Source organism: Oncorhynchus clarkii, chromosome 6 (assembly GCF_045791955.1).
Source record: "Oncorhynchus clarkii lewisi isolate Uvic-CL-2024 chromosome 6, UVic_Ocla_1.0, whole genome shotgun sequence".
In the NCBI taxonomy this organism is placed as follows: Eukaryota; Metazoa; Chordata; class Actinopteri; order Salmoniformes; family Salmonidae; genus Oncorhynchus; species Oncorhynchus clarkii.
In genome coordinates, this window is record NC_092152.1 from 51,381,740 (window position 1) to 51,407,624 (window position 25,885).

Below are 25,885 nucleotides of genomic sequence, written 5' to 3' on the forward strand. Positions count from 1 at the left end.
TCTCGCGATACATGGCCCCATCCATCCTCCCCTCAATATGGTGCAGTCGTCCTGTCCCCTTTGCAGAAAAGCATCCCCAAAGAAGGATGTTTCCACTTCCATGCCTCACGGGTGGGATGGTGTTCTTGGGGTTGTACTCATCCTTCTTCTTCCTCCAAACACGGCGAGTGGAGTTTAGACCAAAAAGCTCTATTTTTGTCTCATCAGACCACATGACCTTCTCCCATTCCTCCTCTGGATCATCCAGATGGTCATTGGCAAACTTCAGACGGGCCTGGACATGCGCTGGCTTGAGCAGGGGGACCTTGCGTGCACTGCAGGATTTTAATCCATGACGGCATAGTGTGTTACTAATGGTTTTCTTTGAGACTGTGGTCCCAGCTCTCTTCAGGTCGTTGACCAGGTCCTGCCGTGTAGTTCTGGGCTAATCCCTCACCTTCCTCAGGATCATTGATGCCCCACGAGGTGAGATCTTGCATGGAGCCCCAGACCGAGGGTGATTGACCGTCATCTTGAACTTCTTCCATTTTCTAATAATTGCGCCAAGGGTTGCTGCCTTCTCACCAAGCTGCTTGCCAATAGTCCTATAGCCCATCCCAGCCTTGTGCAGGTCTACAATTTTAGCCCTGATGTCCTTACACAGCTCTCTGGTCTTGACCATTGTGGAGAGGTTGGAGTCTGTTTGATTGAGTGTGTGGACAGGTGTCTTTTATACAGGTAACGAGTTCAAACAGGTGCAGTTAACTTCTTGAGAATACTTGACACGCAGACGTCCCAAGTATGCCCCTGGAAATGCAAATGCGCTACGCTAAATGCTAAATGTACTCGTTACAACTCAATCTTTGATCAAAATTCACAAGCAGGGTATTGAATTAAAGCTACACTCGTTGTGAACCTAGCCAGCAAGTCAGATTTTTAAAATGCTTTTCGGCGAAGCATCAGAAGCTATTATCTGATAGCATGCACCCCCCAAAATGCCAGCTCGACACGTAAACAACAGATTTTGCGATAGCCGGCGCTACCCAAAACGCAGAAATAAAATATAAAACATTCATTACCTTAGACGAGCTTCTTTCTTGGCACTCCTATATGCCCCATAAACATCACTATTGGGTCTTTTTTTCGTTTAAATCGGTCCATATATACCCAAAATAGCTTTGTATGGAAGTTGTGTCATTCAGAAAAAATCATCGTTTTTAAACGCTGCGTAATTTTTTAAAATTAAAAAAGTCAACGATAAACTTTCACAAAACACTTCGAAATCCTTTTGTAATCCAACTTTAGGTATTAGTAAACGTTTATAATCTATCAAAATGATTACAGGGCGATGTCTCTTCAATAGGTCTTCACTTCAAAAACAATGCCATCTGATATCTCCCTCAACTGCATCCGGGTGAAGACTGGGAAAATGGAGGTCAGATAGATGGATTTTCCAACAATTAATTCAATTGAAAATTAGGACAATGGCGCCATCGTGCGGAATTTGTATGAATTGCAGGCAGATTCCCATTAAATTCTGTTCTCTTTTAACAACTGGTGGAAGTGACTTATGGAAATTATTTTTTGCTTTCAGAGAGCAGTTTTTCTTGCGTTTTTCAATGAAACACACGATCTGTTATAGTCACAGCCGTGATTTAACCAGTTTTATAAACTTCAGAGTGTTTTCTATCCACACATACTAATCATATGCATATACTATATTCCTGGCATGAGTAGCAGGACGCTGAAAAGTTGCGCGATTTTTAACAGAATTTTCAAAAAAGGAGGGGGTAGAAGTAAGAGGTTTAATACAGGTAATGAGTGGAGAACAGGAGGGATTCTTAAAGAAAAACTAACAGGCCCGCTGATATCCCAGGATGTACTGGAAGGGAGTCAGCCCAGTGGAGGAGTGACAAAGTGAGTTCTGGGCATACTCCGCCCAGGGAAGGAACTGGGCACACTCCCCCTGCCTGCCTGGCAGTGACTTCTAAGGAACCTCCCCAGCTCCTGGTTGGTCTTCTCCACCTGCCCGTTGGACTGAGGCCAGTACCTGGATGTGAGGCTGGCCATGGCCCCCAGCTTCTCCATGAAGGCTCTCCATACCCGCAACGAGAATTGGTGACCATGGTCAGAGATCAAGTCCTCCGGAAGGCCATAGTACCGGAAGACCTTCTGGAACAGTGCCTCAGCGACCTGGAGGGTGGTAAGGAGACCAGAGAGGATAAAACGGTTGTCCACAACAACCATGGTGAAACCATCCAGATGGATGGAGATCAGTAAGAAATCTATGGACAGAAGGGACCAAGGCCGAGTTTGGGAGATTTGGTTTGGGCATATACAGAGTAGGAGTTGAAAAAGCGGGCGATGACCTGTGCCATGGTAAGCCACCAGTACTTTGCAGAGATGGATTGAATGGTACAGGTGAAAGCTGGATGTCCAGCGGCGAGGGATGTGTGTGCCCAGGTCTCTTACCACCTGTGGGGACATAGATGTGCTCAGGAGAGCATGTAGCAGGTGCGGGTTCCTCCTCCAGAGCATGGCATATGTTTACATCTACATCCCAAAACATGGGGCCAACAATACAGGAGGACAAAATTATGGGCTGGAGGGCACTTACAGGACTCTCAAATGACATGGAACCTAGGAAGGGTTTGGCCCTCTGCCCCAGTGGACCCTGGGTTGGGAAGCATCGGACACAGCTGAAGCTGGTGCCACTCCTGGCTGTTTGGACCTCCTTGTGTAGTCCTCTATACAAAATAGGGTGTAGAGCACCGGTTCATTCCATCCGCTGGAGGCTGCCACGTACCGGAAGGTGAGGGTGTACTCAGTAGCAGTCTGGGCTCCCTGTTGGAGTTGGAATAGTTGCTCACCTCCCTCTCTGACCTCTGGTGGATTGTCGAAGACTGCCCTGAACATAGCCATGAACCTCTCGAAGAAACCCAGCTCTTTCTCGCCTCTCTCCCAGATGGCTGTAGCTCACTCTAACGCCTGCCTGGTCAGCAGGGAAATGACTGTGGCAACCTTGGACCTCTCGTGGTGGGGGCTCCCATCTGATGGCCGAAATAGAGGGAGTACTGGAGTAGGAAGCCACGGCATTTGGATGGAGTCCCGGAGTCCCATCATACTTGTCTGGGAGGGACAGCAGGGCATTGCCTCCCTGGGCGGACTGCTGGGTAGGTTGGGTGGCTGGCTTGCTGAGACGACTCGTGGTAGGAGGCCCTCCACTAGTTGGAGGTGAAACCTCTCGAGTGGCTTCGAGGCGGTGTAGGACACCGAGGACCTCATCCGGAGGTCATGGCGGAGTAGGTATGCCTGTTCACGGCTCTTTTCTGGATTTTGATAATTAGTGGGAATTGGACTAATTCTTCTGTACATGCATTAAATGAACAGAGAGATGAACTTGGAGAAGAGTGCCGTAAGGAAGCTGGTCCTGGGATTCTGTTCACAAACACAAACAGACCCCCAAGACACACAAGAAACACAATTACCACAATGACCTCTCTGCTTTCTCTCCCCCAACTCCATCTAATCCAGATATTCTGTGCATCCACAAATCAACGGCCCTACAGATCATCACTGGCCAATTAAGCCATTAATATGTATATAGTATGAAACGTAATTATTATTTCCTAAATTGATTAATTGATTGAATAATTGATACCTTATCAATGTATTTGCATTCTCATGATTATGATGAACCCTTATGATCCTAAATGACTCAATCATGCTTCGTATTGAATTCCTATTGAACTGAATTTGCTGAATTACCTAATTCTGTTAGTAATGAGAATGATTGTTATGATTTCACTTTTGTGAATATGAATTTTATTTGATACATGTTATTCTGTTTCCTTTGTTATGCAGCACACACAAAATATCCAGGAAAATATACTATCCAGTAAATTCCTGCCTCAGTCTCCTCCATTCCTCTCAGTCACCTGACCCATGACCGCCTGTTTACCTTCACTATTGTCAGTCATCCTACCTGTCCGGCTACACACAGAGATTCCAATAATCTTTCAGTATAACGGACGTTTACTATGTAAACAGGGGGCAGGCAAGGGGACCGTAGGCCAGGAAGGAGCCCGAAAGGTACAGAGTGGCAGGCAGGCTCAGGGCAGGCAGATTGATCAAATAACGGGAAAACTAGAAAACTCAAGGAAATAGGAGTAATAAAAAACACGCTGGTAGGCTTGACAAGACAAGACTAACTGGCAACAGACAAACTGAGAACACAGGTATAAATGCACCTGGGATAATGGGCAACGCCTTTTTTAAATTTATTTAACTACTCCCAGTTGGAGCGGAGTGGAGACAAGCACATATAGCCATAAAATTAAATGTTTGAGAGAGAGAGAGAGAGAGAGAGAGAGAGAGAGAGAGAGATATTTTACACCAAACCAGATGGGGGGAATCAGTGGGGGTTCTGGATGTAAGACAGGGGAGCTGTTGGCCCCCCAGCTTGTGTTTCACAAGCTTGGAAAAGGGACATTGGGTCCCTTTAAATGCACACCACGGAGCACAGACAAAAGACTCCCTGGTCATTCAACAGAATAAAAGCTTTGTCTGTGTGAAAGTGAGTGAGTCAGTGAATGAGAGAGAGGCAGGGTAGAGAAAGAGATTGTGTACATTGACTTTGTGCATCCAAATCTCTCTCGCTCACAATCTCTCCATTCCCTCTCTTTTGCCGTGTCATTCTCTCTCGCTTCATCTCTCTGTCTTTTTTTTACCGTTCTATCTTGCCCTTTCAGGACACATTAAACAACAACTCATTTGGTAAGAAGTACAGCTGGCAGGAGAAGGTCTCGCTCTCATCCTCCCCCCTCAAAACAGGTGAGCTGTTCCACCACCACTTCACTTTACATGAGAATGCTGGCTCGTACCACCAGTTTTAATCTTTTGGGGGGTTGCTGATTTTGCTGATTTAGTAGATTTTAACAAAGCAGTGACTGCAGAATCAACCACTGCCCCTAGAACTATAAACATATTTCCTTTCATCCATTGTAACATTGTCCAAAATCTGTCTGTGAGAGAATTAGAATGGCCTCTCTGAACTACAGTATATGTAAAACTAGCAGAGAGTATTTTGAGTTACCGACTAGCACCGCCGACTCAGATGTTAAAAAGATGGCCAGTGCTGCACAACTATGAAGCTTCTATTACCCTAGCTGTCACTAAATGTGTATGGACAGAAAGAATAGCAAAATCAAATAGAAAATGGTTGACTTTTTATTCTTGACGCACATACACATAAACCGTTCTTTTGAAGTTACATCTGTCTCTCTAATATATAACCGTGTCATCTTTAGGTCCACTAGTACCAATTTGGTTTGATGCTTTATATTGCTGTTTTCTTGATCAGATATCTCTTGAAAAATATAGTTCTCCATTCCAATGTCACTTCCTGGTACAATTTTCTGTATTGGCCAACTGCATGCTCTCCGGGATACATGTGTCTCCTTATAATGACAATATCTGACTCTCTTCATTGCTTCACACCCCCAATCATTAGTAATCGTTGTAATTATAACTTAATTTATTAAAATGTTTTTATACATTGCTCTCAAAGCATGTATTAGTGTCCTCTGATAGCAGTGACAGCATCCCTGCAAGGCTCTAATAGTTTTTGACAATGGATTATGACGTACTAGGTCAATCACATTCTATTTGCTGCCCACTGAATATGATGAGTAACGTGGATTAAGAGTGTAATCCCAGTGTTACCTAACCAACTAGACATTTCTGATATTTGTGTGTGTTTGTCTGTGCATGTTGATCTGTATTTGCACTGTCTGTGTGTACTGTATGTGAACTGCTGCATAAGTTTCCATCTGTTCTATTTTTAATTTAACTAGGCAAGTCAGTTAAGAAAAAAATATTACTTACAATGACGGCCTAGGAACAGTGGGTTAACTGCCTTGCTCAGGGGCAAAACGACAGATTTTTACCATGTCAGCTCAGGGATTCGATCTAGCAACATTTCGGTTACTGGCCCAACACTCTAACCACTAGGATATATGTTATGTGCCCTTGTTTGTGTTTGTGTATTTTCTATGTTAATGTGTACATGTGTGGATATGTCTGTCTTTGTGTCTTCTTGTATGTCTGTCTGTGAATGCTTGGGTCTCTGTCTGTCTCCCTCCCCCAGGCGGGCTGATCTCTCCCCATGAGCACAGCTGTCTAAGCGACGAGGACAAGCTGCAGCACGGAGGTGGGACGCAGACCAAGGACCGCGGCACATCCACTGACACTCCCTGCAGATACAAACACACCTCTGGACACACCGAGAGCTCCACAGCGGGGACACGTTCCAAACTGCCGGAGAAGCCCCCAGCACCCCCACCTCCCCAAAACTACACACTCGCACCTCTGGGCCCCCCAGGGACACACAGAGAGAAGATCCGCTATCACACAGATGTACGCCTAGAACCCACCGAGGAGATCTATCTGACTCCCGTGCACCATTCCGAGCAGGACCACCCATTCCTGTCCCAGCAGCCAGAGCACGGACGCATGTCAATCAGCTCTGACAACGAGGGCCCGCCCCCTTACCAGCCTCTGCCCGACCGGACCAACCCTTCCATTTGTGAGGAGGATGAGGTTTACATGCCCCCTCCCTCCTACGCCTCCTATGTGGAGGCTCTCTTCACCCCTCCCTCTACCGCCCTCCCCATGGAACCCCCAGGCTTAGCCCTGAACCTCGGCCTGAGGGAAGGAGGAGCAGGGGCGATGGTGAGGGCAGGGGCAGGGGTGGAGTATGTTGATGCCCAAGATGAGACATTTGGGGTAGAGGGTGAGGATGAGAGGGTAAGTGTTGTGGGAGGCAGGCAGTATTTGGGACGTGGTGGCTGTGGTGCCCCCACGAGTACTTTGATGAGCTCGGAAGCGAGTGGTCTGTCTTACGACTCTGTGAAGTACACACTCGTTGTGGACGAGCACGCGCAGCTCGAACTGGTAAGTCTGAGGCAGTGTTACCAATGTTACAGCGACGACAGCAACTCTGCGACCGTCTACGACAACTGCGTCTCGTCTCCGTATGAGTCGGCCATAGGGGAGAAGTATAAGGAGGAAGAGGAAGAAGAGAAAGAGGAGGAGGAGGAGGAGAGAGTGAGAAGGGTGAGGAGAGAAGCCCCCGCCTGTCTGTCAGAGGACTCCACCCCGGAGGCGAACTTGCACTTCTCTAAGAAGTTCCTCAACATCTTCATGAACGGACGGTCACGATCATCCAGTAGGTACCACCACTGAACCAGAATGACACCATCTTGTGTTCAGACACTGCAGTTTCTTACGTTAGGCTTAAAGGGCAACTCAATCACTTTTTAACATCATATTCATTATCTCCAGCACAAAACCAGTGTCAACATATGTGAAAACGGAGCATTTCTAAGTTTTGTAGAAACAAATATAAAGTTCAAAAGTTCTGTCCGATGACGCCATTAAAAGTTACAACATTTTAATCCTTAGTCTATTGACTCACCCATGTATCAATCTAAGTAACATAATAAAACAAATTCCCATGAAAATCCAGTTTAACTTAACCTGTTGCGACGACCAAACCCGGATCCGGGATTCTATTTATAGACCTAAGCTCATTACCATAACGCAACGTTAACTATTCATGAAAATCGCAAATGAAATGAAATAAATATGCTATCTCTCAAGCTTAGCCTTTTGTTAACAACACTGTCATCTCAGATTTTCAAAATATGCTTTTCAACCATAGGAAAACAATCATTTGTGTAACAGTAGCTAGCTAGCGTAGCATTTAGCGTTAGCATTAGCGTTAGCATTTAGCAGGCAACTATCACAAAAACAAGTAAAGCCTTCAAATAAAACGAAAATTCAGCCCTCAAAACGCAAACTTTTTTCCAAATTAACTCCATAATATCGACTGAAACATGGCAAACGTGGTTTAGAATCAATCCTCAAGGTGTTTTTCCACATATCTCTTCAATGATATATCCTTCGTGGAAGCCTGGTTTCTCCTTGCTCTCAAATGGAAAAATAATTGCACCTGGCTTTACGCTCCAATTTCGACGCAGGAACACCAGGCGGACACTTGGAAAATGTAGTCTCTTATGGTCAATCTTCCAATGATATGCCTACAAATACGTCACAATGCTGCTAACACCTTGGGGGAACGACAGAAAGTGTAGGCTCATTCCTTGCGCAAACACAGCCATATAAGGAGACAATGGAAAACAGAGCTTCAGAAATTCTGCTCATTTCCTGGTTGACGCATCATCTTGGTTTCGCCTGTAGAATGAGTTCTGGGGCACTTACAGACAATATCTTTGCAGATTCTGAAACTTCAGAGTGTTTTCTTTCAAAAACTGTCAAGAATATGCATAGTCGAGCATCTTTTCGTGACAAAATATCGCGCTTAAAACGGGAACGTTTTTTATCCAAAAATGAAATAGCGCCCCTAGAGATCAAAGAGGTTAAGCTAGAGATACTTTTTGTGTCTCAATCAGTGACGGTCGGTACAATTTAAGATGAGGGAGGATGATACATTTTTTCATGAACATCGCCTGGCGCCTTTGGTTTATTGGACATAGCATATTGGATGACTGCCATTCATATTCCAGTGACCCAGCTCAATGTAACATCGATAGGTTTAGGCTACTACATCATACTGTACTTGAATTTTGCCTGTACCCCTTATGAGGTTGCAACAACCTAGCCTATGAATGAAAGTTTACCATGTAGGTGCACAGGTCGATATAATTTTTAGTAATCAAGCTGACAGACACTGACACTTCAATACCGCCTTGCACACTCTTGCCTTTACCTAGCTGATCTAGGGTGTAATCATTAGTCCAACAGTGGCAAACAACAGTTTCTATTGGACAAATTCTGGTATGTATATCCCTGTTTTGTTCTGTTTGCTTCTGTTTAAGAAACGTTATTCAACAGAATCTGCGCAATGAATACACCCCTAATCGCGCTCAAACAAAGTTCAATTTCATAGTAGCATACAAACAGCTCGTTGTATACAGCATATAATTCCTCGCATCTATCTACTCTCTCTCCTCCTCTCACCTTTTCCCTAAGTGTGTGGACTTCAGTGCACAACACATCAGCTGTCTGTGACCAGGCAACAAAACTTTTCCAAGCCAAACCTTTATATCATGACCGCTAACTGCTTCACACAGCCTATAACGTTGTCGCATCATAGATAACATAGCTACTAGAACTAATGTGTTAGTAAACCCACTACAATCATGCAGTACAGTGTACAATCATCAGCAGTTACACCGGCAGGCCCCAGTGTCAATAAATTAATACAACCAGAAGCTTACTTTGACTTGTAATAGTTCCAGTGTTGGATAGCTATAGCCAGCTTTCTAATATAGCATCCCTCTCTGTCTGAGCCGGGTGTTTGAGTAGGCTAAACTAGCTAGCTACGTTACACTCTAGCTAAGAAAGTGAAAGTGAAAAAATATATATTACGAAATATAGCTAGCTCTCTTTCTCTCAAAACTGTTAAACTATTGTCTTTTTCTCTCTTTGAGTCAACTACTCACCACATTGTATGCACTGCAGTGCTAGCTAGCTGTAGTTTATGCTATCAGTACTAGATTAATTATCTGTTCCTTCGATTGGGTGGACAACATGTCAGTGCAATGCTGCAAGAGCTCTGATAGGTTGGAGATGTCCTGGGCGTCCTCCGGAAGTTGTCATAATTATGGTGTAAGCCTATGGAAGGTGTTGAGAATCATGAGCCTCCTTGGTTGTGTGTTGAAGTCAATGTACCCAGAGGAGGACAGAAGCTAGCTGTGACCGGGTATGGTATCTCGTACTTCTTTAGGTTAGTAATAATTTGAGTAATGCTGGAGTTTTTGCGAAGGAGCTTGATAAATGAACAGCATGTAATGTTTCGACCTATTCGACGTCAGAGGCCCAGCCTACTTTTTCATAGAGAAAACCTGTCACCCTTGATAAAAGGAAGTCTGCTATCAAATCAAATCAAATGTATTGTCACATACAAGTGTTTAGCAGATGTTATTGCGGGTATAGTGAAGTTCTTGTTTCTAGCTCCGACAGTGCAGTAACATCTAACAAGTAACATCTAACAATTTCACAACATATTCCCAATTCACACAAATCTAAGTAAAGGAATGGAATTAAGAATATATAAACATATGGACGAGCAATGTCAGAGCATCATAGACTAAGATACAGTAGAATAGAATACAGTATATACCGTACATATGAAATGAGTAATGCAAGATGTGTAAACATTATTAAAGTGGCCAGTGTTCCATTTATAAAAGTGGCCAGTAATTTCAAGTCTATGTACAGTGCCTTGCAAAAGTATTCATCCCCTTAGCTTTTTACCTATTTTGTTGCATTAAAACCTGTAATTTAAATGTATTTTTATTTGGATTTCATGTAATGGACATACACAAAGTAGTCCAAATTGGTGAAGTGAAATGAAAAAAAATGACTTGTTTCAAAAAATTTAAAATAACAGAAAAGTGGCACATGCATATGTATTCACCCCCTTTGCTATGAAGCCCCTAAATAAGATCTGGTGCAACCAATTACCTTTAGAAGTCACATAATTAGTTAAATGATTTCCACCTGTGTGCAATCTAAGTTTCACACGATCTTAGTATATACAGGTGTAGTTGGAAGTTTACATACACCTTAGCCAAATACATTTAAACTCAGTTTTTCACAATTCCTGACATTTAATCCTAGTAAAAAATCCCTGTCTTAGTTCAGTTAGGATCACCACTTTATTTTAAGAATGTGAAATGTCAGAAAAATAGTAGATATAATTATTTATTTCAGCTTTTATTTCTTTCATCACATTCCCAGTGGGTCAGAAGTTTACATACACTCAATTACTATTTGCTAGCATTACCTTTAAATTGTTTAACTTGGGTCAAACATTTTGGGTAGCCTTCCACAAGCTTCCCACAATTTTGGGTGAATCTTGTCCATTCCTCCTGATAGAGCTGGTGTAACTGAATCAGGTTTGTAGGTGTCCTTGCTCGCACACACTTTTTCAGTTCTACCCACACATTTTCTATAGGATTGAGGTCAGGGCTTTGTGATGGCCACTCCAACATCTTGACTTTGTTGTCCTTAAGCCATTTTGCCACAACTTTGGAAGTATGCTTGGGGTCATTGTCCATTTGGAAGACCCATTTGTGACCAAGCTTTAACTTCCTGACTGATGTCTTGAGATATTGCTTCAATATATCCACATCATTTTCCTGCCTCAAGATGCCATCTATTTTGTGAAGTGCACCAGCCCCTCCTGCAGCAAAGCACCCCCACAACATGATGCTGCCACCCCCGTGCTTCACAGTTGGGATCGTGTTCTTCGGCTTGCAAGCCTCCCCCTTTTTCATCCAAACATAACGCTGGTCATTATGGCCAAACAGTTCTATTTTTGTTTCATCAGACCAGAGAACATTTCACCAAAAATTACAATCTTTGTCCAAATGTGCAGTTGCAAACCGTAGTCTGGCTTTTTTTATGGCAGTTTTTGCGCAGTGGCTTCTTCCTTGCTGAACGGCCTTTCAGGTTATGTCAATATAGGACTCGTTTTACTGTGGATATAGATACTTTTGTACCTGTTTCCTCCAGCATCATCACAATATCCTTTGCTGTTGTTCTTGATTGATTTGCACTTTTTGCACCAAAGTACGTTCATCTCTAAGAGACAGAACGCATCTCCTTCCTGAGCGGTATGACGGCTATGTGGTCCCATGATGTTTATACTTGCGTATTATTGTGAGTACAGATGAATGTGGTACCTTCAGTCATTTGTAAATTGCTCCCAAGGATGAACCAGACTTGTGGAGGTCTACAAATCTTTTTCTGAGGTCTTGGCTGATTTATTTTTATTTTCCCACGATGTCAAGCAAATAGGCACTGAGTTTGAAGGTAGGCCTTGAAATACATCCACAGGAACAGCTCCAATTGATTCAAATGATGTCAATTAGCCTACCAGAAGCTCCTAAAGCCATGACATAATTTCTGGAATTTTCCAAGTTGTTTAAAGGCACAGTCAACTTAGTGTATGTAAACTTCTCACCCACTGGAATTGTGATACAGTGAATTATAAGTGAAATAATATGTCTGTAAACAAAAATCATTTGTGTCATGAATTAAGTAGATGTCCTGACAGACTTGCCAAAACTATAGTTTGTTAACAAGAAATTTGTGGAGTGGTTGAAAAACAAGTTTTAATGACTCCAACCTAAGTGTATTTAAACTTCTGACTTCAACTGTATACACCTGTTCTGAAAGGCCCCAGTCTGCAACACCACCAAGCAGGTGGCACCATGTGAAGACCAATGAGCTCTCCAAACAGGTCAGGGACAAAGTTGTGGAAAAGTACAGATCAGGGTTGGGTTATTAAAACATATCTGAAATGTTGAAGAACCCACAGAGCACCGTTAAATCCATTATTAAAAAATTGAAAGAATATGGCACCACAACAAACCTGCCAAGAGAGGGTCGCCCATCAAAACTCACGGACCACGCAAGAAGGGCATTAATCAGAGAGGCAACAAAGATACCAAAGATAACACTGAAGGAGCTGCAAAGCTCCACAACTAAGATTAAAGTATCTGTCCATAGGACCACTTTAAGCCATACACTCCACAGAGCTGGGCTTTACGGAAGAGTGTCCAGAAAAAAGAAAAAAATCTACACTGGAGTTGCTTACCAAGACGCCATTGAATGTACCAGAGTGGCCTAGTTACAGTTTTGATTTAAATTGGTTTGGAACTTTTTGGCAAAACTGGAAAATGGCTGTGACCAATGACCAACAATCAACTTGAAGAATTTTTAAAAGAATAATGGGCAAATATTGTACAATCCATGTGTGCAAAGCTCTTAGACTTAACCAAAAAGATTTACCGCTGCATTTGCCGCCAAAGGTGCTTCTACAAAGTATTGATTCAGGGGTGTGAATACTTATGTATTCACCATATTTATGCATTTAATGTTCAATACATTTGAAAAAATGTCTTCAAATATTTTTCACTTTGTCATTATGGGGTATTATGAGTAGATGGAAGAGAACATCAATTTAATCCAGGCTGTACACACAACAGAATGTGGAATAAGTCAAGGGTATATGAATACTTTCTGAAGGCACTGTAGATATTAAAAAGTACTGAACCCAGAGTAGACGCTTGCGGGATACCTTTTATTAAATAAAGGATAAATAAAATAAGCGATTATTGTAAGTACAGTGTGTATTCTGTTAGGTATACTTTGGAAACAGTACTTCAGAATAAAAACAAAAACAATTTTCCTCCCGACTTCTCCAGGTGCAGAGCCGTTTGGCTTGTTCTCCTGCCTCATAAATGGGGAAGAGAGGGAACAGAGTCACAGAGCCGTCTACAGGTGAGATACACCTTTATTATCATCATCACATCATCATTGTCTTGGTCACCATCATCATTGTCGTCGACGTCACCTGCACTATTGCTAATGAAATTTGGCAAGTATTTATACAAAGATACTCATTAAACACATAATTTCAGTATATAGCTGATGTGGGAATTGAACCCATAACTATATCTTAACACTGATTAATAAGCAAAGACCTCTAACCCGTCATACTTACTCAGATGACTTAGGTAATCTTAACCACTAAAGTAATTGACCATTTACACTTTGGCCTTGCTTTGTAGCATTTAGTAATGTGACTTATAAGTTATGCTCCATGACATATAGATTTGACAGGCCAAATGGGTCTCTTGGTATCAGTAGAGCAGAAAAACCTATGCATAGTTGCATCGTTCTACAAATAGAGTACATTTTGAGTTCTTTTGATATGTTAAGTAGAAATTGTGCACAAATATTGCATTTTAAAAGACTATTACAGTATATTAAAATTAAGTTTTCTTTAATATAGACCATATGGACAGGTCTATGCATTGTTCATAAAGTGCCAAAATTCTGCATTTTGGAAGCCAGGTTTTTCCGACTTCTAGGAAGATTTCAACCCATTTAACCACAACATTTCTCATAACTTTACAATGATGGTGAAAACTAAGGTCAACCCCTGTTGAACTGAAATCTCGTTTTAATATGGTGAAACTATTCCTTTTTAAAGGGATACTGCGAGATTTGGGGATTTACAGTAGCTCTTTATTCTACTTACCTAGTCCGATGAATTCAACATCATTTTTATGTCTCTGCATGCAGTTTGAAGGTAATTGACATTAGCTTATCGTTAGCATAGCTCAATTGCTGGAATTCTCCAGGTACAGTAACCAGCTCCTCTCAAAAGCAGGGAAATATACCTTCTAACTATTCCAAAGCTGGTTGGTTGGTTTATAAATTCTCACAATACACTCACAAACTATATTGGACAGCTATCTAGCTCAGAACTGAAGCGCTGTCCTGTTGTCGCAGCTGGCTGGCTGTGTGGAGAGAGGTTGCACATAGCCTTTTCTTGCACCTACGGCAGATTAATGAAATGTGTATAATTGCATTTAAAACAACGAGAATGTCACGCCCTGACCTTAGTTATCTTCTTGATCCTACTTGAGACGCAGATGTCTCAACTAGGCACCTGGAAATGCAAATGCGCTACGCTAAATGCTAAATGTACTCGTTAAAACTCAAACCTTAATCAAAATTCACATACAGGGTATTGAATTAAAGCTACACTCGTTGTGAACCTAGCCAACAAGTCAGATTTTTAAAATGCTTTTCGGCGAAAGCATGAGAAGCTATTATCTGATAGCATGCAACACCTCAAAATGCCTGAATGCGACGTAAACAAAGACTTTGCTTATCCGGGCGCTACACAAAACGCAGAAATAAAATATAAAACATTCATTACCTTTGACGAGCTTCTTTCTTGGCACTCCTATATGCCCCATAAACATCACTATTGGGTCTTTTTTTCGTTTAAATCGGTCCATATATACCCAAAATAGCTTTCTATGGAACTGTGTCATTCAGAAAAAAACATCGTTTTTAAACGCTGCGTCATTTTTTAAAATTAAAAAAGTCGACGATAAACTTTCACAAAACACTTCGAAATACTTTTGTAATCCAACTTTAAGTATTAGTAAACGTTTATAATCTATCAAAATTATTACAGGGCGATGTATATTCAATAGCTCCTCGTCTGCAAATCAATGGCTGCCAATGTGCACATTCAAACCATCCTGGTGGAGACCGGAAGAAACGGAATCCTGTTAGTTGGATTTTCCAACAAAAAAGTCCATTGAAAATTACGACAATGGCGACATCATGTGGAATCTGTATGAATTGCATGCAGATCCATAATTATTTAATTATTATTATTTAATTATATTATTAAAGCTACACTCGTTGTGATCCATAATTATATTATTATTTTGTGCTCTTTTAACAACCCATGAAAGTGACTTATGGAAATTATTTGTAGCTTTCAGAGAGCAGTTTTTCTTGCGTTTTTCAATGAAACACACGATCTGTTATAGTCACAGCCGTGATTTAACCAGTTTTAGAAACTTCAGAGTGTTTTCTATCCACACATACTAATCATATGCATATACTATATTCCTGGCATGAGTAGCAGGACGCTGAAAAGTTGCGCGATTTTTAACAGAATGTTCGAAAAAGGAAGGGGTAGACTTAAGAGGATTTATCTTTGTTTTCTTTATTATTTTGGTTAGGTCAGGGTGTGACAAGCGTGGTTTGTTTAGTTTTTGTATTGTCTATGTGTTTTCGAATATCTAGGGGTTTTGGTAGTCTAGGTGTTTATGTCTATGGTTGCCTAGATTGGTTCTCAATCAGAGGCAGCTGTTTATTTTTGTCTCTGATTGGGGACCCTATTTACGTAGCCATATTCCTTGGGTAGTTTGTGGGTTCTTATTCTATGTTTAATTGCCTGTCTGCACTAGCCATATTAGCTTCACGGTTCGTTTTGATAGTTTGTTCAGTGTTCTTTCTTAATTAAAGAAGAATGTACGCTTACCACGCTGCACCTTGGTCTCCTATTTATGACGACCGTGACATAGAATAGAAATATTATAGTTTATATATACTGGTAAAAATACATAGAAAGTGCCAAACGCCCAGCTTTGGAGTAGCTTGAAGGTATTTTTCCATGCTTTTGAGAGGAGCTGTCTAGTGTACCTGTAGACCTCCAGCAATTGTGCTAAGCTTATGATGATCTAATGTAAATTATCTTTAAACTAAGCATTGGGCGAGTAACCAAAAGGTTGCTGGTTTGAATCCCCAAGCCGGTAAGTTCTGGAGTCATAAAAACAATTAAATAAATGTAGGTTATTTGGCAGGTCAAGGATCTCCGGAAAATTCCCAGACCCCCTGAAAGTAAAAAAACAAAATAACATTTTCAATAAATATTGTGTGTTTGACTGATTTGGACACAGAATGTGCAAAACCAACGGGCTGCTCAATACAGGTTGTTTGGTGTATTGTTGGTCTGTGTTCAACAGACCAACAATACAGTGAAATTCATGAAAGTACTACCACAGAAATGTTTCAATTTGTTGAGCCTTTTACCATTACTTGTAACTTCATCATACATTTGAACAGTATAAGACAAGTGATCATTCATTACTGTCATGCAACCCTCTGTTTGCAAAACAATAGATTAAAACACGCTTATATTTTGGGTTATGATGGGGTATGACAGTTGAAATAAGCTCATGACGCAAGTTATATTCTTCAAGAATCAATGGGTATACAACTGCATAATTAATTCAAAAGTAAATAAATGTATGTAGCAACTGCAGATTGCCCCTTTAAGGAAGACAAATATTAAACAGTTTGATCCTGATAATCAAATGATTCAAGCACATGACATTGTAAGTACAGGAATATTTCTTAACTATGGTGTTTGACCACTATAAGCAGTTCAGTAGAATATCTGTGAATCTTCTAAGCTGAGTGCTATGTATCTGCTACCAGCCAAAGTGCACAGGTGTGGACTTGAACGTTACATCGTTAACAAATTGCCTCTGTAAGCATGAACAGGTTCTAAAATCTGACTTGTTGTTATATCTGGCTGCTTGTCCCTGTTTCTGTGACGACAACAGGTTTGTCCCTCGCCATGATGATGAGCTGGAGTTGGAGGTGGATGACCCTGTACTGGTGGAGATACAAGCAGAGGATTACTGGTACGAAGGCTATAACATGCGTACAGGCACCTGTGGCATCTTCCCTGCTTACTACGCCATAGAGGTCGCCAAGGAGCCAGAGAGCTTCAAAGGTGCAGTGCTTTGATCCCTGCTTATTTACACAGTGCTAAAATGCTAAATGTGTATTTGTATCTCTTTAAAGGGGCAATCTGTAGTTCAAACAATAACAAAGCCAACACCCAGCCACTGATTTGGTAAACAGGGATGGGACTAGAGAATATTTACAATTAAAATGTTTACACAGTGGAGTAAAACAAGCTGATAGTTAAAAACTAAGCTAATGAGAATGTATAAATTATATTCTTCAAGAATCAATTGGCCTACAGTATATCATTAAATTAGAAGTCTAAAAATAGATGTAACAACTTCATATTGCCTCTTTAAGGAACACAAATATTAAATAGTTTGATCCTCATAACCAAATGATTCAAGCACATGACATTGTAAGTAAGGTCATATTTTTTTTTACCTTTACCGCTAGCATCTCACCTGGCCAACAGGAAATGGAAATGCGCAACGCCAAATGCTAATAGTACTCGATAAAACTCAAACTTTCATTAAAACACACATGCAGGGTACTGAATTAAAGCTACACTCGTTGTGAATCTAGCCAACATGTCAGATTTTTAAAATGCTTTTCGGCGAAAGCATGAGAAGCTATTATCTGATAGCATGCAACCCCCCGAAATACCTGAAGGGGAGATAAACAAAATAATTAGCGTAGCCGGCGCTACACAAAACGCAGAAATAAAATATAAAACATTCATTACCTTTGACGAGCTTCTTTGTTGGCACTCCTATATGTCCCATAAACATCACAATTGGGTATTTTTTTCGATTAAATCCGTCCATGTATACCCAAAATGTCCATTTATATAGCCCGTCTGATCCAGGAAAAAACAACTTTCCAAAACGCAATGTCATTTTTTTAAATTAAAAAAGTTGCCTATAAACTTTGACAAAACACTTCAAACGACTTTTGTAACCCAACTTTAGGTAATAGTAAACGTTAATAATCGATCAAATTGATCACGGGGCGGTCTGTATTCAATAGCAGCTACTCTTGAAATCATGGTCCACATTCTCTCTTCCATAAACTTCCTGTTGTGTACTCGACGAGAGGAAGTGCCTATTTCTCATACCACCAAGGATTAACTTCAATCTAATTGCCAGTACTGGCGACATCGTGTGGAAGCTTTAGGAACTGTAAACTGACCGCTATCTATTTTCCCTTGCCATAGACATTCAGAGACTGGCAGATGGATACTGGTTTTTTTTTTTGTGAACAGGTTTTTCTTGGGATTTCGCTTGCTATTCACGTTCTGTTATAGTCACAGACATGATTTAACCTGTTTTAGAAACTTCAGAGTGTTTTCTATCCACACATACTAATCATATGCATATACTATGTTCCTGGCATGAGTAGCAGGACGTTGAAATTTTGCGTGATTTTTAACAAAATGTTGAAAAAATTCAAGAGAGCCTTAAGAGGTTGAGGGAAGACCCCCATGAAATGGACAAAAATGAATGGCAACATTGGGCGAAACATATACACAATCGCAAATACCACAGCAGTTGATTCAAAGCTTATAGCAACTGGCATATGGCTAATGCCAAGTGTCATACAGAAAAAATCCCAAAGATGGCGAGTTCACGCCACCATAAATGTTCATATTGCAAATGGACATGAAGTCAAGACCCAAGGGTCAAATTTTGAAAATTTGAAAATGTTTAAAAAAACACAACTCCTAAAAAAAGTGCTTTCTGGACCGTTTTTCAAATAAATGTTTTTTTGTGTGTTAATAATAATACATATATAACAACGATATGAACATACCTTTGAATTATAAGGCCTATGTTTTGTCCATTTACTATATATGACAAAAGGAAGTCAAAAGTCAGTGAACCATGGCCAAAAGTCATAAGAAATGTCCAAATGCCATACATACAGTGCCTTGCGAAAGTATTCGGCTCCCTTGAACTTTGCGACCTTTTGCCACATTTCAGGCTTCAAACATAAAGATATAAAACTGTATTTTTTTGTGAAGAATCAACAACAAGTGGGACACAATCATGAAGTGGAACGACATTTATTGGATATTTCAAACTTTTTGAACAAATCAAAAACTGAAAAATTGGGCGTGCAAAATTATTCAGCCCCCTTAACCTGTTGGATCTCTGGGGGCGCTATTTCATTTTTGGATAAAAAACGTTCCCGTTTTAAGAGCGATATTTTGTCACGAAAAGATGCTCGACTATGCATATTCTTGACCGTTTTGGAAAGAAAACACTCTGAAGTTTCAGAATCTGCAAAGATTTTGTCTGTAAGTGCCCCAGAACTCATTCTACAGGCGAAACCAAGATGATGCATCACCCAGGAATTAGCAGAATTTCTGAAGCTCTGTTTTCCATTGTCTCCTTATATGGCTGTGATTGCGCAAGGAATGAGCCTACACTTTCTGTCGTTCGCCCAAGGTCTTAGCAGCATTGTGACGTATTTGTAGGCATATCATTGGAAGATTGACCATAAGAGACTACATTTTCCAAGTGTCCGCCTGGTGTCCTGCGTCGAATTCGGTGCGCAATTGCCAGCTGCTTCCACTTTACCATTTGATTCAGGGGAGAAAGCATGTGTCCAAGAACGATGTATCAATGAAGAGATATGTGAAAAACACTTGATGATTGATTCTAAACAGCGTTTGCCATGTTTTCAGTCGATATTATGGAGTTAATTTGGAAAAAAGTTCGCGTTTTGAGGACTGAATTTTCGGGTTTTTTTTGGTAGCCAAATGTGATGTATAAAACGGAGCTATTTCTAATACACAAAGAATCTTTTTGGAAAAACTGAGCATCTGCTATCCAACTGAGAGTATCCTCATTGAAAACATCAGAAGTTCTTCAAAGGTAAATGATTTTATTTGAAGGCTTTTATGTTTTTGTTGAAATGTTGCGTGCTGGATGCTAACGCTAATGCTAACGCTAAATCCTTTGTTTGCTAGCTACTGTTACACAAATTATTGTTTTCCTATGGTTGAGAAGCATATTTTGAAAATCTGAGATGACAGTTTTGTTTACAAAAGGCTAAGCTTGCGAGATGGCATATTTATTTCATTTCATTTGCGATTTTCATGAATAGTTAACGTTGCGTTATGGTAATGAGCTTGAGTCTGTATTCCTGATACCGGATCCGGTATGGGGAGTTCCAAGAGGTTAAGTTAATACTTTGTAGCGCCACCTTTTGCTGCGATTACAGCTGTAAGTCGCTTGGGGTATGTCTCTATCAGTTTTGCACATCGAGAGACTGAAATGTTTTCCCATTCCTCCTTGAAAAACAGCTCGAGCTCAGTGAGGTTGGATGGAGAGCATTTGTGAACAGCAGTTTTCAGTTCTTTCCACAGATTCTCGATTGGATTCAGGTCTGGACTTTGACTTGGCCATTCTAACACCTGGATATGTTTATTTTTGAACCATTCCATTGTAGATTTTGCTTTATGTTTTGGATCATTGTCTTGTTGGAAGACAAATCTTCGTCCCAGTCTCAGGTCTTTTGCAGACTCCATCAGGTTTTCTTCCAGAATGGTCCTGTATTTGGCTCCATCCATCTTCCCATCAATTTTAACCATCTTCCCTGTCCCTGCTGAAGAAAAGCAGGCCCAAACCATGATGCTGCCACCACCATGTTTGACAGTGGGGATGGTGTGTTCAGGGTGATGAGCTGTGTTGCTTTTACGCCAAACATAACGTTTTGCATTGTTGCCAAAAAGTTCCATTTTGGTTTCATCTGACCAAAACACCTTCTTCCACATGTTTGGTGTGTCTCCCAGGTGGCTTGTGGCAAACTTTAAACGACACTTTTTATGGATATCTTTAAGAAATGGCTTTCTTCTTGCCACTCTTCCATAAAGGCCAGATTTGTGCAATATACGACTGATTGTTGTCCTATGGACAGAGTCTCCCACCTCAGCTGTAGATCTCTGCAGTTCATCCAGAGTGATCATGGGCCTCTTGGCTGCATCTCTGATCAGTCTTCTCCTTGTATGAGCTGAAAGTTTAGAGGGACTGCCAGGTCTTGGTAGATTTGCAGTGGTCTGATACTCCTTCCATTTCAATATTATCGCTTGCACAGTGCTCCTTGGGATGTTTAAAGCTTGGGAAATCTTTTTGTATCCAAAACCGGCTTTAAACTTCTTCACAACAGTATCTCGGACCTGCCTGGTGTGTTCCTTGTTATTCATGATGCTCTCTGCGCTTTTAACAGACCTCTGAGACTATCACAGTGCAGGTGCATTTATACGGAGACTTGATACACAGGTGGATTGTATTTATCATCATTAGTCATTTAGGTCAACATTGGATCATTCAGAGATCCTCACTGAACTTCTGGAGAGAGTTTGCTGCACTGAAAGTAAAGGGGCTGAATAATTTTGCACGCCCAATTTTTCAGTTTTTGATTTGTTAAAAAAGTTTGAAATATCCAATAAATGTCGTTCCACTTCATGATTGTGTCCCACTTGTTGTTGATTATTCACAAAAAAATACAGTTTTATATCTTTATGTTTGAAGCCTGAAATGTGGCAAAAGGTTGCAAAGTTCAAGGGGGCCGAATACTTTCGCAAGGCACTGTAAGTATTGAAAGTGCCAAATCAGGATGTTATGTCCATTTGCCATATATGATCATAGGAAGTTGGTTTCCGAACCCAAAAGTCAGTGAACCATGTCCAAATGGCATTAGAAATGTCAAAATGCCATACATAAGTATTGATAGTACCAAATAAGATGTTATGTCCATTTGCCATATATGATCATAGGAAGTCAGCTTCCAAACTCAAAAGTCTGTGAACCATGTCCAAATGGCATTTATACTGACCAAATGATATATATATCACTATGTTAAGCCCCAAATATATTTATCACATTTGACGAGAGAAGTGGGACTGTTGTTTTTTTAAAGATTTTTTGAAAAACGTCCAAAATGACCCCTATTAGATGGGCACGGGTGGGGGGTGCTCCCTATCCAGCTGTGGCTTGATAGGTCATTCGGAGCCTGAGCAGCGACCTTAATTAGTGCTGAAAATGCACTTTTTCTGGGTGTTGCTACGGGGTCCCTGACAGAGCACAGAAACTTTAGGGTCTGTCTCTATGGGCCAAGGCGGTTTCAATGCACCAAGTCTTGAGACTCTGGGACTTTTCTAAATGTCATCATTTTGAGATAGTCAAAATGAATTGAAGTCATTGCAAATGTACAAGGCTGTTTCTCTGCCTGGGAACCTTCTAAAGCCACATAACTCACCGTGCACGGTCGACTTAAACTCTAGAACATGTATATAAAGTTTCAGAGCTCTAGGCTTGACAGTTCTTTGGTAGTTCGAACGCAGGTAACTATTGCAGGGTCGGTGTGTCTATTAGCCCCACATTGTGTCACTCCCCATTGACTGTGTGATTTCAGAAAATCACAAATCACGTAGAGCTCCAAAACCCATCTTAACTGATTCATCTGAACACGCTGCAACTGGATCTATAACGTTTTTGGGGGAAAAAATACATTTCTTTAACTATCCCCAATTGTACATTGTATGATTTCTCGTAAGTTACGACAGATAACTGTCTGGTTCTTTTTTTAGTGACACCGTAGGCTCATGTACTTTGACGTGAAACGGTCAAATTAGCGCTCTATGACCGTTTTTTACCTTTAATCCCAGAAAATGGGCCTTAACTCAGAAAGCGTTGAGGCCTCGATGCCATCTTGTTTCTGGGCTAAAAGCCCATTTGGTCAAACCTGTGCTCACCGAGTTTCGTCTTCAAAGTCTTTTCCGTTTAGGAGAAATGGCCATGTCACTTTGGGGATGTTTTGTGCATTTGCAATAAGCAGCCAATTACTATCTGGTGGAATTTTCCAGAACAGCGGAGACATTACCAAAAATGTAACATTTTATAAAATGGAGACCAAATGTCAGAGAGACTTCATTTGATGACTTCCCGGAAGATCTGTCCCTGGGGCACGGCCTGAGGCCATCGGTCTATTTTACAAACATTTACGTCTAGTAAGGGACCGTACATTTGCAATATGGAGATCCTCATCAATCATACAGCAAATGCCATCGGCGTCTCTTATGTAGGAAAAGCCCATCGAGACCCAGAGTCTCTTTATCAAGGGAAACCTGGCCAAGAAGGCAGCAACAATCAATACATGACATAATTACAACATACAACAATACAACACATCAACATGATCCAGCCATAAAAAAAACATTTACATTCCTCTGTAAAAGTCTCCCATCAATATTTTAAATTCATTCAGTGGCACTAACATATCTAGATTAAGCATGGGTTGTAGAATATTCCATGCATCTGGTGCACAAGAAGATAAAGCAGTCTTGCCTAACACTGTGAATTTCCTGGGGACTTTAAAACCTCTTAGAGCTACCCCCCTACATTTCCGCCTGAAGACATACCCAAATCTAACTGCCTGTAGCTCAGGCACAGAACCAAGGATATGCATATTCTTGGTACCATTTGAAAGAAAACACTCTGAAGTTTGCGTAAATGTGAATTGAATGTAGGAGAATATAACACAATAGATCTGGTTTAGATAATACAATGAAAAAAAACGTGTTTTTAAAATGAACAAGATAAAACAAAAATTTAGATAGGATGATGGGGACAATTTCGGTGAAAAACATGAGGGCAACAGTACTTGTGCAAAGTTTCAGAATGATAACTTCGAAAATGAGTGTGCTACATGACATTTATCATGAAGTGACCCAGGTGTACCACATAAGTAGCCCAAATGTACCCAAGTGGCCAAATTGGTGAAGTTATACATTTTGAATGGAATAACTATTTACAAAATACCAAAATGGTATTCTAACACACCCCATCATAAAATAGAGAGAAAACATGAAGAAAAAAAATATATACATTTACAAAATAACACTTTCAATATTTGGAAGACCCTCAGTCCTCTACAGACAATATTATGCTGCTGATGCCTGGGCAGATGAACACCACTTGTGGCAGGAGCTGGATGAACCAGCTTCAGTGGGGGATGGACACCTTGGCACTGGGGGCTCCCATTCAGAGTCAGTGTCACTGTGAAAGTAAATGTTCAGTTAGAATAGTTTCACATATGAGCCCTGTATCAACAGGTATAATAATAATAAACAGATATGCAGTATATAGAGTACAGGGAACACAAGGTTGAATATATTATTATAGACCTGCTAGATCTACTGTCTCATTTATATTATGACATTTCAGCTAGATCTACTGTCTCTATTATATTATGACAGACCAGCTAGATCTACTGTCTTTATGATATTACAAAAGACCAGCTGTATCTACTGTCTCCATTTCACTTTGGCCATTGTTGTGGGCATGCCCTCCCCTTCAACAGCCTCAAATAGGCTATTTCATTTCACACCCAAAAAATTATATTATTAATTTCAAACAACGGCATTAGCATGAGAAGAACTTACCAGTCCAAAACGATGTCCTCTCCATTAAAAAAATATTCCTCCATTTGGGAATCGCTAAATGAATCGTCCTCGATCAATTTCTTCTAAAATTCTGTGTACATCTGTATATCTAGACTTAGAATTAGCTTTCCCTGACTTAGTCGCCATACTGATTGATATATAAACAGCTGAATATGCGCTTTACCAAAACAACGCTCTGCGCAACATGCATTGCTCCTTCCGGTATGAAACTTCAATGGCAAATGACCCTCTTTACGCCGGAGTTTACTACATGGGTTGGTCTTCCAACACATTACATATTGCCGTTTACCTCAGCTCATTGGCTATCTACCCAGCTAGATTTCAAGACGATCAGTGGTCATTGGGTTAAAATACAGTCAATCAACGAAACAACGGGCAAATCATTGGTGCACAATGATGTCATTACTTGTTGTCTTCAAATCGTTTTCTTTCAGTCAATACGCCGCGCGAAAAAACCTATCAGGATTGGTTGTGTTATATATTGCCGTTTACCTCAGCTCATTGGCTATCTACCCAGCTAGATTTCAAGAAATAATAATGAAATAATAAGTACATAAACACACATTAACAAGGAATATGAATACTTACAGATGATGAAATGATTAGTTACAGGATGGTGAAGGATGGAATGTTGCTTACCTCGAGGATAGTTAAGTGGTTGCTAGTTACTAAGCTGCAATATACAAAAACAGGTTAGGATAAATCTTTATGCGGTCCATGACAGTTATTGGCGGTACAATTATTCTCTACATTATATATTGCATTTGTCATTAGAAACCAGGAAATGGCAGAGATATTTCTACATATTGCGCCTTTAAATGTACTGTAGCATCCATATTTCATATTTCTCTATTTCTCTCTCCTTCCCCCCTCCCCCACACAGTGAAGAACAGTGACTGGGTAGACAGGTACCACATGAAATTCCTGGGCTCGGTCCAAGTACCCTACCACAAAGGCAACGATGTTCTGTGTGCAGCTATGCAGAAGGTATGGGCGGTGCTGTGCATTTTCTTGTGAAAGAAAGAGTGAGAGGGTAGAAAGAGTATGAGAGAGATGTCATCTGGCACATTACCAAAGCAGACCATAAACTTTAACTGAGAGGGGGGGGGGGAAGAGACAGATGGATGAAGAGACAAATGGAGGGAGTAGGAAGATGGGAAATAATTGGGGACAAAATATGATTGAAAATAGTGTTATTACACCAGGATTGGGGTTGGAATTCAGAATCTAATTCAAAGTCTATATCCTGTAGGGTGTGGGCAAATAAAA

At 40.8% G+C, this 25,885-nt stretch overlaps 1 protein-coding gene across 1 annotated transcript in view; it reads left to right on the top strand.

Annotated features, from left to right (window-relative positions):
* Positions 1-25,885, top strand: part of LOC139411278 (mitogen-activated protein kinase 8 interacting protein 1b) — a 127,176-nt gene that overhangs the window by 92,616 nt on the left and 8,675 nt on the right. Inside the window, exons 5-9 of the mRNA XM_071157348.1 lie at positions 4,731-4,812; positions 6,128-7,207; positions 13,281-13,356; positions 17,019-17,191; positions 25,500-25,603. Of these exons, the coding sequence (XP_071013449.1) occupies positions 4,731-4,812; positions 6,128-7,207; positions 13,281-13,356; positions 17,019-17,191; positions 25,500-25,603 (1,515 nt within the window). The remainder of the gene's footprint in view (positions 1-4,730; positions 4,813-6,127; positions 7,208-13,280; positions 13,357-17,018; positions 17,192-25,499; positions 25,604-25,885) is intronic.